Raw genomic sequence first — 13,416 nt, 5'->3', positions numbered from 1 at the left:
TCTTAGCTTGCAGTTTTAATATTTTGGTTTGGATGCACCAAATAACCAGTACCAATGACAATTTAATAAAAGAATAAAACAACCATCACTCCAAGCGTGTGACCCAGTATTTGAAGAACCTGCAGATGAATGGTTACATACGAGGTGTGTTGACAGCAAAAATTAAAACAAGAAAATATGACAACGCACTTGTAACTGGGGGGCAAGCCATGTCTACATGTAAAAATTGCAATATTCCCAACAGTCTGATCTTCCATCGTGCTGACCGAGGTGGGTTTAAGCATCAAACCCACAGGTTGTGTTAGAAACCCTTGTTGCAAACTCTCCAGCACTGATGTGCAGGAATCTCTTTCTGCTGTTTGGAAATGGAAAGGAAAACCAGGTAACTCTTGTTGCTTTAGAGAAGGTCCCTCGCTGGGATGGCAAACGTTGTCCCCAGACCCCACTGTGGGACTGGTGCTGCTGGCTGTGCCTGGGGGAGCACAGGAGTTGCCATCGCTTTGTTTCCCTCTGTTATACTTTCTTCCATCGTTACCTGGATGTCTGGGGATTGTCAAAGTTACTTAGAAGCCTTCAGCTCAAGAATTTAAATTTCTTTTTAATTAAGGGTTTGTTTGCTTGAATGTTTAAAACTTATTAAAGCCTTTGTGTATGGGGAGAGGTGGGAAAAACAAATATTTTCACAAACTTTTCTGAGCTCCTGGAAATACACTTGCTCATTAGTAATGATACTCCATAGTCTGCAAAGCCCAGCCTTGGGTCATGCTCTTGCAGTGCCTGGTGCTATGAAAATCAAAGTTCAAAACCTAAACTATGTTTTTTATTATTATGAGAGCATTTAAAACCAAACCAACTTTCTGTTAACGTATAAAGCTTAATTTAGTTTATTTTCTGATAGCAGTCGCAAACTGCTCACTTATAGCCCATCAGTTCTGGGTAGGAAGCTGTTCTTACATAAAAGTTATTTGTGATGCTTGCCTAGTGAGTCTGATAGTTATTTTCTGGGTCAAGAAAAGGAGCTGGTACCAAAGACAAGAGTAATTGCTATAATAATGACAAGCTTCAGGCTTCTTTTTCATTGTGCCTGAAAGAAGGAGGTAAGGAAGTGAGTTTCTGTATCTGGTATTGAGGACATTCAGGAATATTACAAAGCTGCAAGCTTGTTTTGCTCTCCTGCAGGTCTCTCACTCTTGGTTTCCCACTCCTTTATAAGTAATCTCCTACAGGAAATGCAGTGGGAGAGAGGAAAGGGGTATGTTTGTAGCTCACTGTACTGCCAAGCAGACCATTTCGTATGTAGCAGGACATGGTATAAAGCAGTGGAGGTACTCAGGAGGTGCAGCTAAGTTAAGTCTTGTAACAGTAAGAGGAACCGTTCTGACTTTGTCTAACCCTCTCTTAACTGCTTAAAATCTGCTGTAATCATCCCTGCGCTGCATGCTTTTGTTCACCTAAAACACATTTCTGCATCTGCATGGCATAAAGTGGTTTACAAAATGCATTTGAAATCTACTAGAATCTCCTTAATTGTCACTCTTCAGAACTTTCAGTTTCTGTCTTCATCAATGAAAATGAAGGCTATGGACTTAACCTGGTTTAAAATTAAGAGTTTGGGCTTCCTGTGTTGGCAGAGGGCAGGCTGAGGAGGGGCCGTTCTTGTTGCAGTTGCATCCCCGGAGCAAGGAGCAGCTGAAGCTGTGGAAAACAAACTGAGAAGTTAATATAGCAAAGCCCATAAAGCCAGAAGGTACTCCTTCAAGTTCTGCTTAGATAGCAATAGCTTTTATTTTGATGCAGGAAAACTGGTATCTAGAGCCGTTCCCCAAATCTGAGCAGAACTTAAGCAGCTTTTAGGTGCATTTGTTTTCTGAGAAGAGTTGTGGTTTTGTTTTTTTTCCCCATGTTGCAGAGAAGTGCTTTGTAAAATTCCTTTTCACCTGCCATTTGCCCCGCTCCTTAAAGTAATATCCTGGCTATTGAATTTAAGGGTTTTTCAGGAGGGGAGCTGTTGATCTCAGTCAGCGGTCCAGCTTCCACCACTTTGAACAGCAGCAGGTGGCTAGTACAGGTGCTGCCTCCACTTCTCTCCAGGTCCAGGCAAGAGGCTTTATGCTGTGAGCAAGGTTCTGGTAAGGTTTCCCCATACTGCTTGTCTGGCAGAGGACCAAAACTTGCCAGGCCCTTCATTAGGTTTTTCTCTGGTGATGCCTTCAACAGCTACTTGATCAGTAAGGACATCTTGACCATCGAACTCGGTTGTCCCATTCCCAGCTGCTCACTGATCTGTGCGTGAAATTTGCGATGGGCTTTAAATATCCAGGGTCATTGCCCTGAAAATGAGCAATCCTAAAGCAACAGGGAGGAGAGAATGGAAAGAAAAACCAAACAAACCTGCTGGTGAATCTGGGTCTCTCAGGAGCTCTTTGTGTTTCGGGCAGTTCTGCAGCAAAAGAGTCCCTGAGTGATCGTTGTGTGGTGAGCAGGCCGCAGCTGCAGCAGCTGGGGAACTTAATGAGAATAATTAGCCACAGGAGTAAAGAGTCATAACACAAGCACACAAATATGGAAGCAAACACAGGTTACCCTGTGGAAAGCATAACATGATGTGGTAATGCCCGTTCTGCTGTATGAAGTTCTACCTGTCCAAATGGGCCGGAGCACAGCAGCTCACCTGCTTAGGCCTTTGGCCTCCACAGGTACAATTTTTAACTGTAAAGCTGTTAAAAACTGGGAGCTGGGGGTTGAAAAAGAATTGATTATTCCCCTTACAGCACAAAAACATTCTTCAGTCACATTTAATAGTAGGGTTTCAAGCTCATAATTAAGTTTTAAGTAGCTTCCAAGTTCTCCTTTGCCCAGAAGCAGTAATACGTAGTCCCCGCAGTGATGCCCTAAGGGTTTTTAGGCTCAGCACCACAACCATCTCCTCTGACCTTTTTCATAATGTGGATTATGAAATGCACAGCGGCAGTTCCTCCAGCAAGGAAGCGTGAAGTTCCCTGTCCCTGCCAGCCACTGCTGTTGCGCTCCATAAGCTGCGGGGAGCTGTAGCGTGTCTTCTGGCGAGGCGTTCGCTCCTGACTTGGAAACCTGCAAGTTGTGGAGAATTTCCTGCCCTCTGGTAACCTTGTCCTCTGATTAATTACCTCCTCCTTCACGTAGGTGCCTCTCATCTGTGTTGAATTTTGCCAGCTTCAGCTTCCAGGCGTGAGTTCTTTTTATGCATTCGTTCGTAGTCTGGGATCTGTCTTTTAATAATACTTACCCAGATAGTTTAGATCATTCATAAAAATTTAAACAAGCTGTTTAAACAAAATAGCTCATTTTCTCTACCATCAAAGCAACTGAAATGAGGCTTGAAGCAAATCAGTGCCACTTTGCTGAACTTTAAATATATGCCTTGATGCTGTTCCACCTAACCTGCCCTTGTTCGCTCAGCAGCAGGTGACTGAAATTCAGTGCTGCTGTGGTGCGTGTCAGGCATGGGTTCAGTGAATTCACAAGCGTTCCTCCCCCTGCAACGATCATTTCATTTATACATACCTTGTTTATTAAAAATCAATGGTAAGTGTTTGGCTTTGGGCTTTAAAATGAGAAATGCTTTCATCGTGCGATCAGCTTAGTACTAAACAGAATTACTTGCTTTTAGGAAGCGATTTAGTTGAGATTGTCTTTCATGCACATCAGCTGCTTTCACTTGAAGCTCATAATTCCCTGTATTTCACCAGATACTAAATTAGGGAGAATTACATACCAAGTCAGAGTGGTGGGTGGTGGGAGGTATAGTTTTCATAGGACACATTTCAGAAGTGTAGTGGATGCCTTAAAGCTGCCATAGGATTGGAATAGCTTTTAAGTAGAGTAAATAAGCTAAAACAGCTACCAGCTTTTGCTTCTTGGTTTGGATTGCTTTGTTTTGGGTTGTGTTTTTTTTTGGTTTTGGTTTTGTTGTGGGGTTTTTTTTTGAATAAATATTTTTCTTAGAGTGAACCATTTGCCTTTGAGAACTTTCCCAGTTTTCTGTATGGTGAAATAACTGCAAAAGGGTTATTACACTTGAAATGACACAGAATGATAATTTGGAGACAAACAAGGCTTTGTCTCACTGATGCATAAAGTAATTACTGGGCAAAAGTGCATCATTCTCATTTTAAAAACCATGGCCTGAGAGTGGTAAACAGCTGAAAAATGGTTGTTCACTGTACATAATGTGGAAGTGCCAAATTTTAAATTAACTATATTTGGCTTTTATTGTTTTGTTGAAATTCCAAAGCAGAAATATTTGTTCATAATAACATCCATCTGCAAACATGCATCCGGTGTGAAGCGCATTACGGGTGTCTGACGTTGGGAATTTTCCTACAAAATCTTGCTACACATCGTACATTTTAAGCAGCAGATGACTGTGCCTTGAATAACACAGCGGGCTGTTTAATGAGGTTTCCATTATGCATGATGTGCTGTATCTGAAGTTCGCTAATTTTCTGACCTGGTGAAATAGATTTTAATAAGCTTGATGTAACACAGCATATAAAGACAAAGGGAAACACTTAATGGGGCTGTCACAATAAAGAACTCTGAGCAGGCCTGGAGAAGCTAGAAGTATTAATAGAATTGATCGAAAGCTTAGGAGACAAATTCTCCATTTCCATGGACCACTGCCCTGTGCCTTGTTCCCCCCTGGCCATCGGGCAGGCAGCGTGTCCGTGGGGACACGGCGGGTTCGCTGCTGGAAGCGCCAGGCACTGCAGACGGTCACGTCCTGCGGGCGTGGGGGGGGCTTCACGGGGTCTTCGATCAAATCCAAAAGTGTTAATTGCTACTAAACCGTGATAACATGCGAGTGGTTTGGTAGAATCCTCGTCTTTCACCAAGCCCAGATAAAATTGGGTTTCTCTGTGTATGTTCCTCTGTACGGTGAGAGGTTCGTCATTAATCTGAAGCTTGAAATGGCAGCTGGTTTTCCTTTCTCATTCTTGTTTCTTATAGAAAAGGAGAGGGGGAGACAGAGGACTGAAAGATGAAGGTTTTAAACATAAAGGGATTGTTTTGGGATGGAGCTTTCCCTTGTGCGTGCTCACCATTAAAGACTGCATTTGTGTCCAGTAAATTGGACCCACGCCTGCCCGCCTCCCAAAAAAAGGCTACTGGGCTCTTCTGCTTCATGCTTGTGAGTCTCTGATACTTTTGAAATGAAGCCTAAAGATCCTACAAAGAGGATAACACTGCCTAATGGAAAGAATAATGCAGGCGAGAACCCATTTGAAATGACAGCTGTGAGCCTCGCGACGCTTTTCTGTGCTGATCAAAGCCGCTGGTAACGCTGCTTGAAAGGAGGGGATCAGTTTCCCCTCGCCTTTTCCCACTCAACCTGCAGACGATTTTACATTCTCGACTTCACACTTTTTTTTTCTGGGAGATCAAGTGAACTCCCAAACGACTGATGTGGATCGGCACGCTGCGTGAGCCGGGGCAGCCTAAAAGACAAAGCGCTGTGAGATGAGGCGGGACGGAAACCTGGAGCTCGGCCGCCCGGCCTCCGAAACGCCCCGCTCGGAGCGGTGCTCGGGAGGCTGAGCCCCGGCGCTCAGCTGCGACGCCAACGCATGCAAATAGTTGGTAAACTGGGAGGCAGTATTCTGCTCGTTTTATGGTGGCTTTTATTCTCCACGCACATCTCATAATTTCTGTTGTTTTTCTGAAGTCTGGTGCTGAAGGCAGATGATGATTTGAGACTCTCAGCTTGCATTTTTATTGTTGCTTTAAATCCACGTGCTTAGTGCCGAAGTCTAAGCGTATGACCTCTTCTGCCCTACGTGCTTTAGCTGGTAGGAAGCAGAGAAAAACCCTTTGCGTAGTATTTTTTGATAGAAAACCTGATTCTCTGGGTCTTTGTGACCTTTTGGTCTTGTTTGGTTGCTGTTGTCTGGCTGCTTGCAGAGCGCAGCATCTCGTGTCCTCCTGGGGCCTGCAGGGGCCTAGCAGAGCCGAGCCTGAAGCACTTGGTGGCTGCCCATCTGGGCCAGGACAGCAGGGGAGGGCTGGTGACGGTCTGGCTGTGGCCATGGCAGTAGTGGCCTGGCTGGCAGTGGGGCAGCACTTGGAAGTGAAGTTTTGGTTGGCTCCGAGCACCCCCCAGCTCCCTGCAGCACCGCCAGCCAGCAGGACGTGGCCGTAGCACATTTCAGCAGAGGTCGCTTCTTTGCTGTTTGCCTGAGCCGGGCAGTTCCTTGCCATCATCTACAAGTGCAAACAAAGACTCCTCCCTCCTCAATTCTCCCCCAGTAGCACAGACTGGAAGCGAAGAGCTGGCCGTGTCTGCAGTGAGACCCCCAGCACAAGAGACCCGCACAGCCGCTGCCTTCTGCTTTCCCCTCTCAGGGAGTTGGCAAGCGTGTGCTGGCTTCTCCTGCCTTGTTGCTGGGATGTTTTCTTTTCAAAGCTTGAGTGACATGAAAAGGGCACTGTGTTCAAACCGTGCCTTCGTTACTGGTGCTGCAGGGGGCTTCCAGAGCCCAGCAAGGGATGGTCGGGCGATGCAGACGCTGTGCCTGTGTCAGGGTGAGGTGCAGACCCTTGAAAGCAAATGGGTGTAATTTGCTTTACTGCAATGGGAGACAGTTTATAATGTCCTGGCAGCAGAGAGGAAGGGGGTATATAATGCTTATTGTGTTTTTCACTTGTTTCTAGTCTTTTGGCTAGCTTCGTGCTGGGGTAGAGGAGAAATGTGGTTTGAGAAGGGAGTGAGCAGAGTGAAGGCACAGGTGGCTTTGCAGGCAGCGTCACTGCGGCCCAGAGCACTGCTGTGGGGCACGGGGCAGGGGCTGTGGCTCACGGGAAGCACCAGTGGCCTCGGTCCCCTGCTGCTGGAGGGGCTCCTGGGCAGCCCCAGGGCCCGGTCCTGGTCCTGCAGAGAGCTGCAATGCTGTGTGCCCCCCACAGAGCCCCTGAGCCCTCCTCACGCAGCATTGTTCTTGCCAGATTTGTTCCCAAATCTCCTGAAAGATCTGCTAAATCCCCAGGTCTTAGTTTTTTCTGCTTGGTAACGCCAAGTACGAGCCAGTGGGGCTGCACGCTGCCTGCTGAAGTCCTGTCCTGCTGCTGTCGGTCGCGTTCCACCCTTTCGATCCCCTGCTCCCAAACTTGTTTGTGCGTTGGATAAAGCAGTTGCTTGCAGACAGCCACTGACTCCATCTGTGACCTCGGGGCACAGCATTTAAAAACAGATGTGTCCGTCTTCCCTCGCACGAGGCGGCTTCAGTATTTAAAGTGAAACTATTGATGCAGGAAGCAGAAAAAATTTATCTGTGAAAAATTGACCTCCAAATACTGGCTTTGGCTCATTCTGAGCAATAAGAGAGCATGAAATTGCTGTGAATCCTCAGGGCTTTCCTGGTCAGTGTGCGAGCCCACTGCAAAACATTTACTGTAAAATACCTTCTAATTGCAACGCCTAAAGTGGGCACTTTGCTCCTTTGGAACAGCTTTGGTATCTTGTTTTCTCTAGGCAATTATATGCAGAGGATACACAAGGAAGGACAGGGGTTGTTTCTGCGAGAATTGGAGCCCTCACACAAACAGGGTGAACGAGTCTCTCTCTCCCTCCAGCCCTTCCTGATTTCCCAGTTGACTTCAGAGCACAGCGGGCTTGGAGGAAGCCAGGCTGGGCCCCCTGCACCTCAGAGGGTGGGATCGCTGCTGGGGGCTGGATCCAGAGCGTGCTGCAGCCAGTGCCTCCCAGTGGCTTCCCAGTGCCCTGGTCTGGGTGCCTGGTCCCAGTCCCAGCAGCTGCAGAGGCTCAGTGCATGGCTCTGCCGAGGCGAGCTCCTGAGGCAGCCCCAGGGCCATCGGTCAGGGCAGGACAGAGCGGATCTGCCTCTGCCACTGCCTGGGGAGCAGCTCTCTGGAAGGTGCTGCAGGGATTTGGGGGAGCTGGTTTAAACCCAGGCCTAGGGGAAGGGGCTGTCACTGCTGGAACGCAGGCAGACGTCCTCACCAAGGTGCTGGTGTGATCTGCGAGGCCAGCAAGAGGCTCTGTGGACAAGCAGATTGCTTCTGGGGCACAGAAACTAGCACAAGTGCTTGCTAATGCTTTCTGCTTCCTTAAATAGCTCCAGGTGCCCCAGCTCTCAAATTCTAATACAATGGTACAGGAACACAGAAGGACGATTAAGGCAGAAGTTTCCTGCAGTACACAGAAAGGGTTTGGTGTTAATTTCACTGTCACTGTATCGTTGTTTAAAGTCCTCACTGATTTAAACATGTATAAACAGTGGGAGGTAATAATACAGCATGACCAAAAGTGTTCCAGTACTGCTATAGGATTGGTGTTAAGGGAATTCAAGAGATTTGGTGGTGGAGCCTGAGACCAGAATGGCTGAGAGCCGGGCTGCATCCTTCGCTCTCTGCAGATAACTTTCTGGAGTCACTTTGCTTCTTTGTGCCTCATTTTATCCCATCTGTGAAATGGAGACAGTGTCAGCTGCCGATCATTCCTGAGAGATTCAGGGACAAAGAACTCCATAAGTATTAGGCGTAAGTTGGCACAGTTCTTAGACATCACACAGCATTAATGTGCTCGGTAGTGTGATGACTGGGAAATTTGTTTTCAGATGAAGGAGCTGATTAATGCAGTGCCTGGCAAATGTAATTTTGGTGTGTGGGACTGATTACTTTCAGAGTGTTGGATTGATTTAGGGATCCTCCAGTGATGGAGCCAGTCTGTGAGTCTGTACTGGTAAGCAGGTTTTGCCAGTGGGGATAATCCATCACTGCTTCCATCTCCCACTTGTGCAGCAGCCGTGCCATCCTGCTGCACCATGCGGCTCGATCGAGCAGGCCCGATCACACTTGAGCTGTCTGGAGTGCCGTGTCCCACAGATGCTTTCATCTCAGAATCAGGAGAATGGCTTTCGTTGGGGGAGGAGGGATTAATTTTTCACACATCTGTCTGCAGTGAACTCAGGAATGCCATAATAAATGCTTTGTTCGGGCTCTTTCTGTGGAGTGCTTTCTCCACCCTTGTTATTTCATTCTTTTGCATGGCAAAACTTTTTGTCCTGCATTTCAAATAGATACTGAGAGTCCCTGGCAGTTGAACAAGAGAAACAAACTTTCCAGCCCTGTTCTTTATGCTGCTTTCAGGGGATGCTTGGTGATTTGAAGGGTATTAGATTGGTTTTGGCAGAGGCATTTTATTCCATGGGAAATACACAGCCACTCTGATCCCTTGCGGATGGTTTAGTGAGCCCCCAGAGCCTCCAAGTGGCAGGTTTGCTGGTGGCCGGCTGGACATGGGAATGCTGAGGATACTGCTCTCAGGACGTGTTAGCAGGATCTGTGCCGTGAGGCTTTAAGGGCAGTGCCAGCTCTGCTCCTGCATCACCCACAGCACCAGCTTGGGGTTTGGCCTAGGCACAGCTCTGCACAAAAATGAAGCCCCAGAGCCTGTGCGCTTGTCCTACAGGTGTTTTCCCTGCTGTTGGAAGGTTGGTTTGACTTTCTAACACTGAAGTCTTCTCACTCCAGGATATTGTAGATCCGCTACCCGTATGTCAGGGGGAGCCAACCAGGGTTAACGTGTCCATCACCAGCAAGAGTGCACTTTGGTTACAATATCCCCCAGTATGGATGTGTTTCCCACTGCATCCCGCTCCTCGGAGATCATAGCAGATCATCAGCATAATGAAAACAAACATTTCACAGTGGCATTAAGTAACAGGATTTGTTGCGTGCATAGGCTCTGTGGGCGGGGAGCAGCAGCAGGCAGCAGCCTGGGGTAGCTCTGCATACATTTACCTAGACTTTTTCTTTTCCCTCAACAGCCCTATTACCATATTTAAATGCAAGTATGTCTTTTTTTAATTAATGTTTTAAGTAGCCTCAAGTCACTCTAGCCTAGCTGCTCTCTGTTCCTGCCCCCGGTAGATTCCCTGTAGCTGAGATGGTAGCGCTAGAGGTAGCGGGCTTGTAGTCTGCTGGTTCTTCTGGATCTCACTCTCCATCTCTCTAGTTTGCTGTTCTCTTTTCTGTTGACTCAGTTATTTTTGTGTGGCTCTTCAGCATTGCAAAGCAGCTGTGATCAAAGTCCTGGAGCATGCTTGAGGGGCGGGTGCCGTGGCACCCCAGAGGGTGTCCTGGCTGGCACCAGAAGCAGCCGGAGCTCCCAAAGACCGGGAGTGCTGTGACTGCTTTGTTGACTTTGCAGCAAGGGTATTTGGGGTTCTTGCTGATAGCCTGGACCTTGCCATTGCCCTTTTAAAATACATATTTAAAGTCAGAGCCTCTGGCAGATCTTTTTAATATTAATTAAGTAAAGAAACCGAATCTGAAATCTTGCTAGCAGCATTTCATTCATTTGTAACGTCTCAGCCCCCCTGTAGCAGGGTATATGTCTTAGAGATCCTTGATCTGTGGCTGTTTTGCTTTCAAAAGCTTTTTTCTTTCTCTCTTTTTTAAATTACATTCCGGTGAGTTTTTTCTGCTTGATCCCAGCAAATCTGTGATCTTGACATGAGGACCTTCTTGTATTTTCCATTACTGTTATATCTATAGATCAGCACGTTATTATCACTTGCAAATAAGCACAGAACGAAACGCACCCATTGTTTTGTGCGAGCGGGCCGACCCTAACCATCTGAAAGTAAGGAGATGTAAGCTCAGTGCTGCAGGCGTCCCTCTGAGTTTATCCACCCCCAGTGCCATGGCCAGACGCGCGGGACGAAGCGCTGTCAGTGGCACACTCTGCTGTTTACATCTTCTGCAGGGAGATTTGGGCCACCTTTGTACCAGCAAAGACTGCCTGCAGCAGGCACACGGGCAGGGCTCAGCTCTTCCCAAACGCGGTGCCCATCGATGGCACGGGGAGCTGGGACCACAGCCTCACGCTGCCCTTCGGAGACGCCTTGCCCTTAGCAGGCCACGGCCGCCCGCGCCCCGCAGAGACGCGTGGTGCCCGCTGGCTTCTTTCTTTACCCTTCTCCTTTTCTCCACGGCCAGGTTTTCCGGCAGCGGCTTATGGACCAGTAGCAGCGGCAGCCGTGGCAGCAGCAAGAGGATCAGGTAGGGGGGCCCGTGGAAGAGCAAACCCTCAGAGTGCAGGGTCAGGTAAAAGCTCTGTCGGTATTCTGTGTGGCTGCAGCTCTCCATCATTTCTCTGATTTTCCTCACACTTATCCTGGGGACCTGAAAAATCAATCACCAAAAAAAAATCAAAAAAAAAAAAAATCAAACCCAAACCCAAACTACAAGCAGAGGCCACGGGGCCTGGAGCACCTTGCAGGAGATTGGCGTAAGAACTGCCAAAACCTGGGTAGATATTCTGATTTGTTTCTTTATTTATTCCTTTATTATGTTGGTTTCTTTGTTTCTTTGGTTTAAATTTGAGATTATAAAGGACACCAAAACAAAGAAAAAATGTGGAGTTTTTTTGAAAAAAAGTTTTCATTTCTCATGGAAAGTTTGCACTGAGGTAATGCAGCAGCATGGGCTCCTGCTGTGCTCAGAGCTGTGCTCCCCACTTCAAACCAGTCTGGACACATCCCTTACTGGGATGGTGTTTTCTTCCTGTGCAGGGGTGGCCGTGGGCAAGCAGGAGAAGTGCACCCCGGTGCTGCAGGGTCAGGGACATGCATTGCAGTGCCAGCAACCCAGCACTGATGGCAATTTGCCCCTTTCTTGGGCGACCATCTCCATTCCCTGCTGCAAACTCCGGCCTGCTTCCCATGAGAAATGCCAAAGCTTTTCTTCCTGTCCTTCTGAAAACTTTTATTTTTTTCCCCTTAAGGGAAATAAATAAATCATTGCCAATTACCGTTATTACCTTTGGTTTAAAATTCAGATAAACATATGAATTAGTGCTTTACTTAGGGAATTAAGTGTTCAGTGCAGTCATAAGTGAGCTGCTCCTTCGTCAGCGCCCTCCTCTGCCCTGGCCCTGGCCTGTCCCCATGCATGCCCGGCCGAGGGAGAAGCCATCTGCGGCCTCCCCGGCTCAGGGGGCTGCTCCCTGGGGTCGGAGCCACTGGCCCCTCAGTGCTGTGCCAGGCAGAGGCCTGTGCCCGGGCGGAGGACGTGGCGTTGGCAGCTGTTTCCCAGCTCACTCATGACGCAGTCCTGACGTGGGGGTTTCTTGGTGACTTTTCTGGCAGTCCCAGGGCATGAACTGGGCTCTTCCAGAAAAGAGCCGACTAAACCGCTACGCAACGGGTCAGAAGGAGGGCGCAGGCCCTGATGTGTCTCGAGTGTGAGCCTAATGCCATGGAGGCCAAAGCAAGACACCAGGAGAACTCCGTTCCATGCAAACTGGCACTGCTTGCAGGCTACAAAGGATTATCTGTACCAGTTCCATTTTGTGGCATGTAGAGAGCGCCTAAGGGGTGACTTGCCAGACTGGTTGTGGGAATCCCCAATCTCCCTGCTCTTCCCGCTGCCCCTTCACAGAGGGAAACAAAAAAGCAATCAAACAAAAGAAACAAAGAGGAAAAAAAGGGGTTGATTTTTGCATATGATTTCAGGAAGAAAAAAAAAAAAGACTTCATTGTTTCTGCCTCTTCCTCATGTTTTGCCCTTCAGGTTTTGTTTTACGTACAAACAGACCTGGTGAGTTGCCCCTTAGCAAGGCACAGAGGGTTTGGCTGGATTAACGTTGCTTCCCTGATTATTATTTTTTTTAATCGGAGTGCTTTTGGTGCCCATTACAACTGAACTGAGCATTGATCAATTCTGTGCCTGAAAATCATTTGTCTTTAATTTGAGTGTTTTTTGTTTTTCCTTCTGTTGGGTTTTCTGTTTTGTTTTGTTTCTTTTGTTTTTTATTTGAACTTGCAATACGAAACTAAAACTAATCCTAAATTAACAACACCCTTTCTGGCAAGTTTAAAGAGCAGTATGGTGTTTGGAAATGTCTTTCAAGCCTCGAAATTGCCTCTTTGCACAAAACTGGCAAAACCCCAAAACTGAATCAAAAGAACCCCTCCCAGCCCCAAGATCTCAAGGAGGAAGGTGGGTTTGTTGCAGCCCCGGCCCCGCTGCCACTTGCACGTGCAGTGAGCCCTGCTCTGGGCACAGTGTGTTTCATGTAGAGTCATCTCCATCCAAAGACAGTTTTCGGAAGGGACATCCTGGGTTCGCCACTTCCATCCAGCCATGGTAGTGAATTGTATTCAGGAGTAGTAGAGTATGATCTTGTGATACAGTGTATGGGCCCGATTCATTACAAGAAAAATGGTTGGGGTTTTTCTTCTTTTCTGTTGGTTTTTCTTTTTTTTTTTCCCCTTTACAAATTTGCACAGCCCTCCTTTGCACGTGCCCCAGCCCAAAGCCCAGAGCACAGCACCATTGCCCCATGCTGGCCCAGTTCCTTCTTCTGCCCAGACGGAGCCAGAAAGTGCCCAGGCAATGCCCCTGCCCCATCTT

At 47.6% G+C, this 13,416-nt stretch overlaps 1 protein-coding gene across 10 annotated transcripts in view; it reads left to right on the top strand.

Annotated features, from left to right (window-relative positions):
• Nucleotides 1-13,416, top strand: part of MSI2 (musashi RNA binding protein 2) — a 224,535-nt gene that overhangs the window by 189,674 nt on the left and 21,445 nt on the right. For 4 of the 10 annotated variants that reach the window (XM_084299764.1, XM_084299765.1, XM_084299760.1 and 1 more), the window contains exon 11: nucleotides 10,999-11,061. In XM_084299764.1, coding sequence (XP_084155890.1) covers nucleotides 10,999-11,061 — 63 coding nt within the window. Of the gene's footprint in view, nucleotides 1-10,998; nucleotides 11,107-12,573; nucleotides 12,601-13,416 lie in introns of all 10 variants that reach the window. The other 6 variants (XR_014619051.1, XM_084299763.1, XM_084299766.1 and 3 more) reach the window with 2 other exon arrangements.

This window comes from Netta rufina (genome assembly GCF_964035555.1).
Source record: "Netta rufina genome assembly, chromosome: 21".
In the NCBI taxonomy this organism is placed as follows: domain Eukaryota; kingdom Metazoa; phylum Chordata; class Aves; order Anseriformes; family Anatidae; genus Netta; species Netta rufina.
Note: the sequence above shows the minus strand (reverse complement) of the source record. Positions and strands in the feature narration are given on the sequence as shown.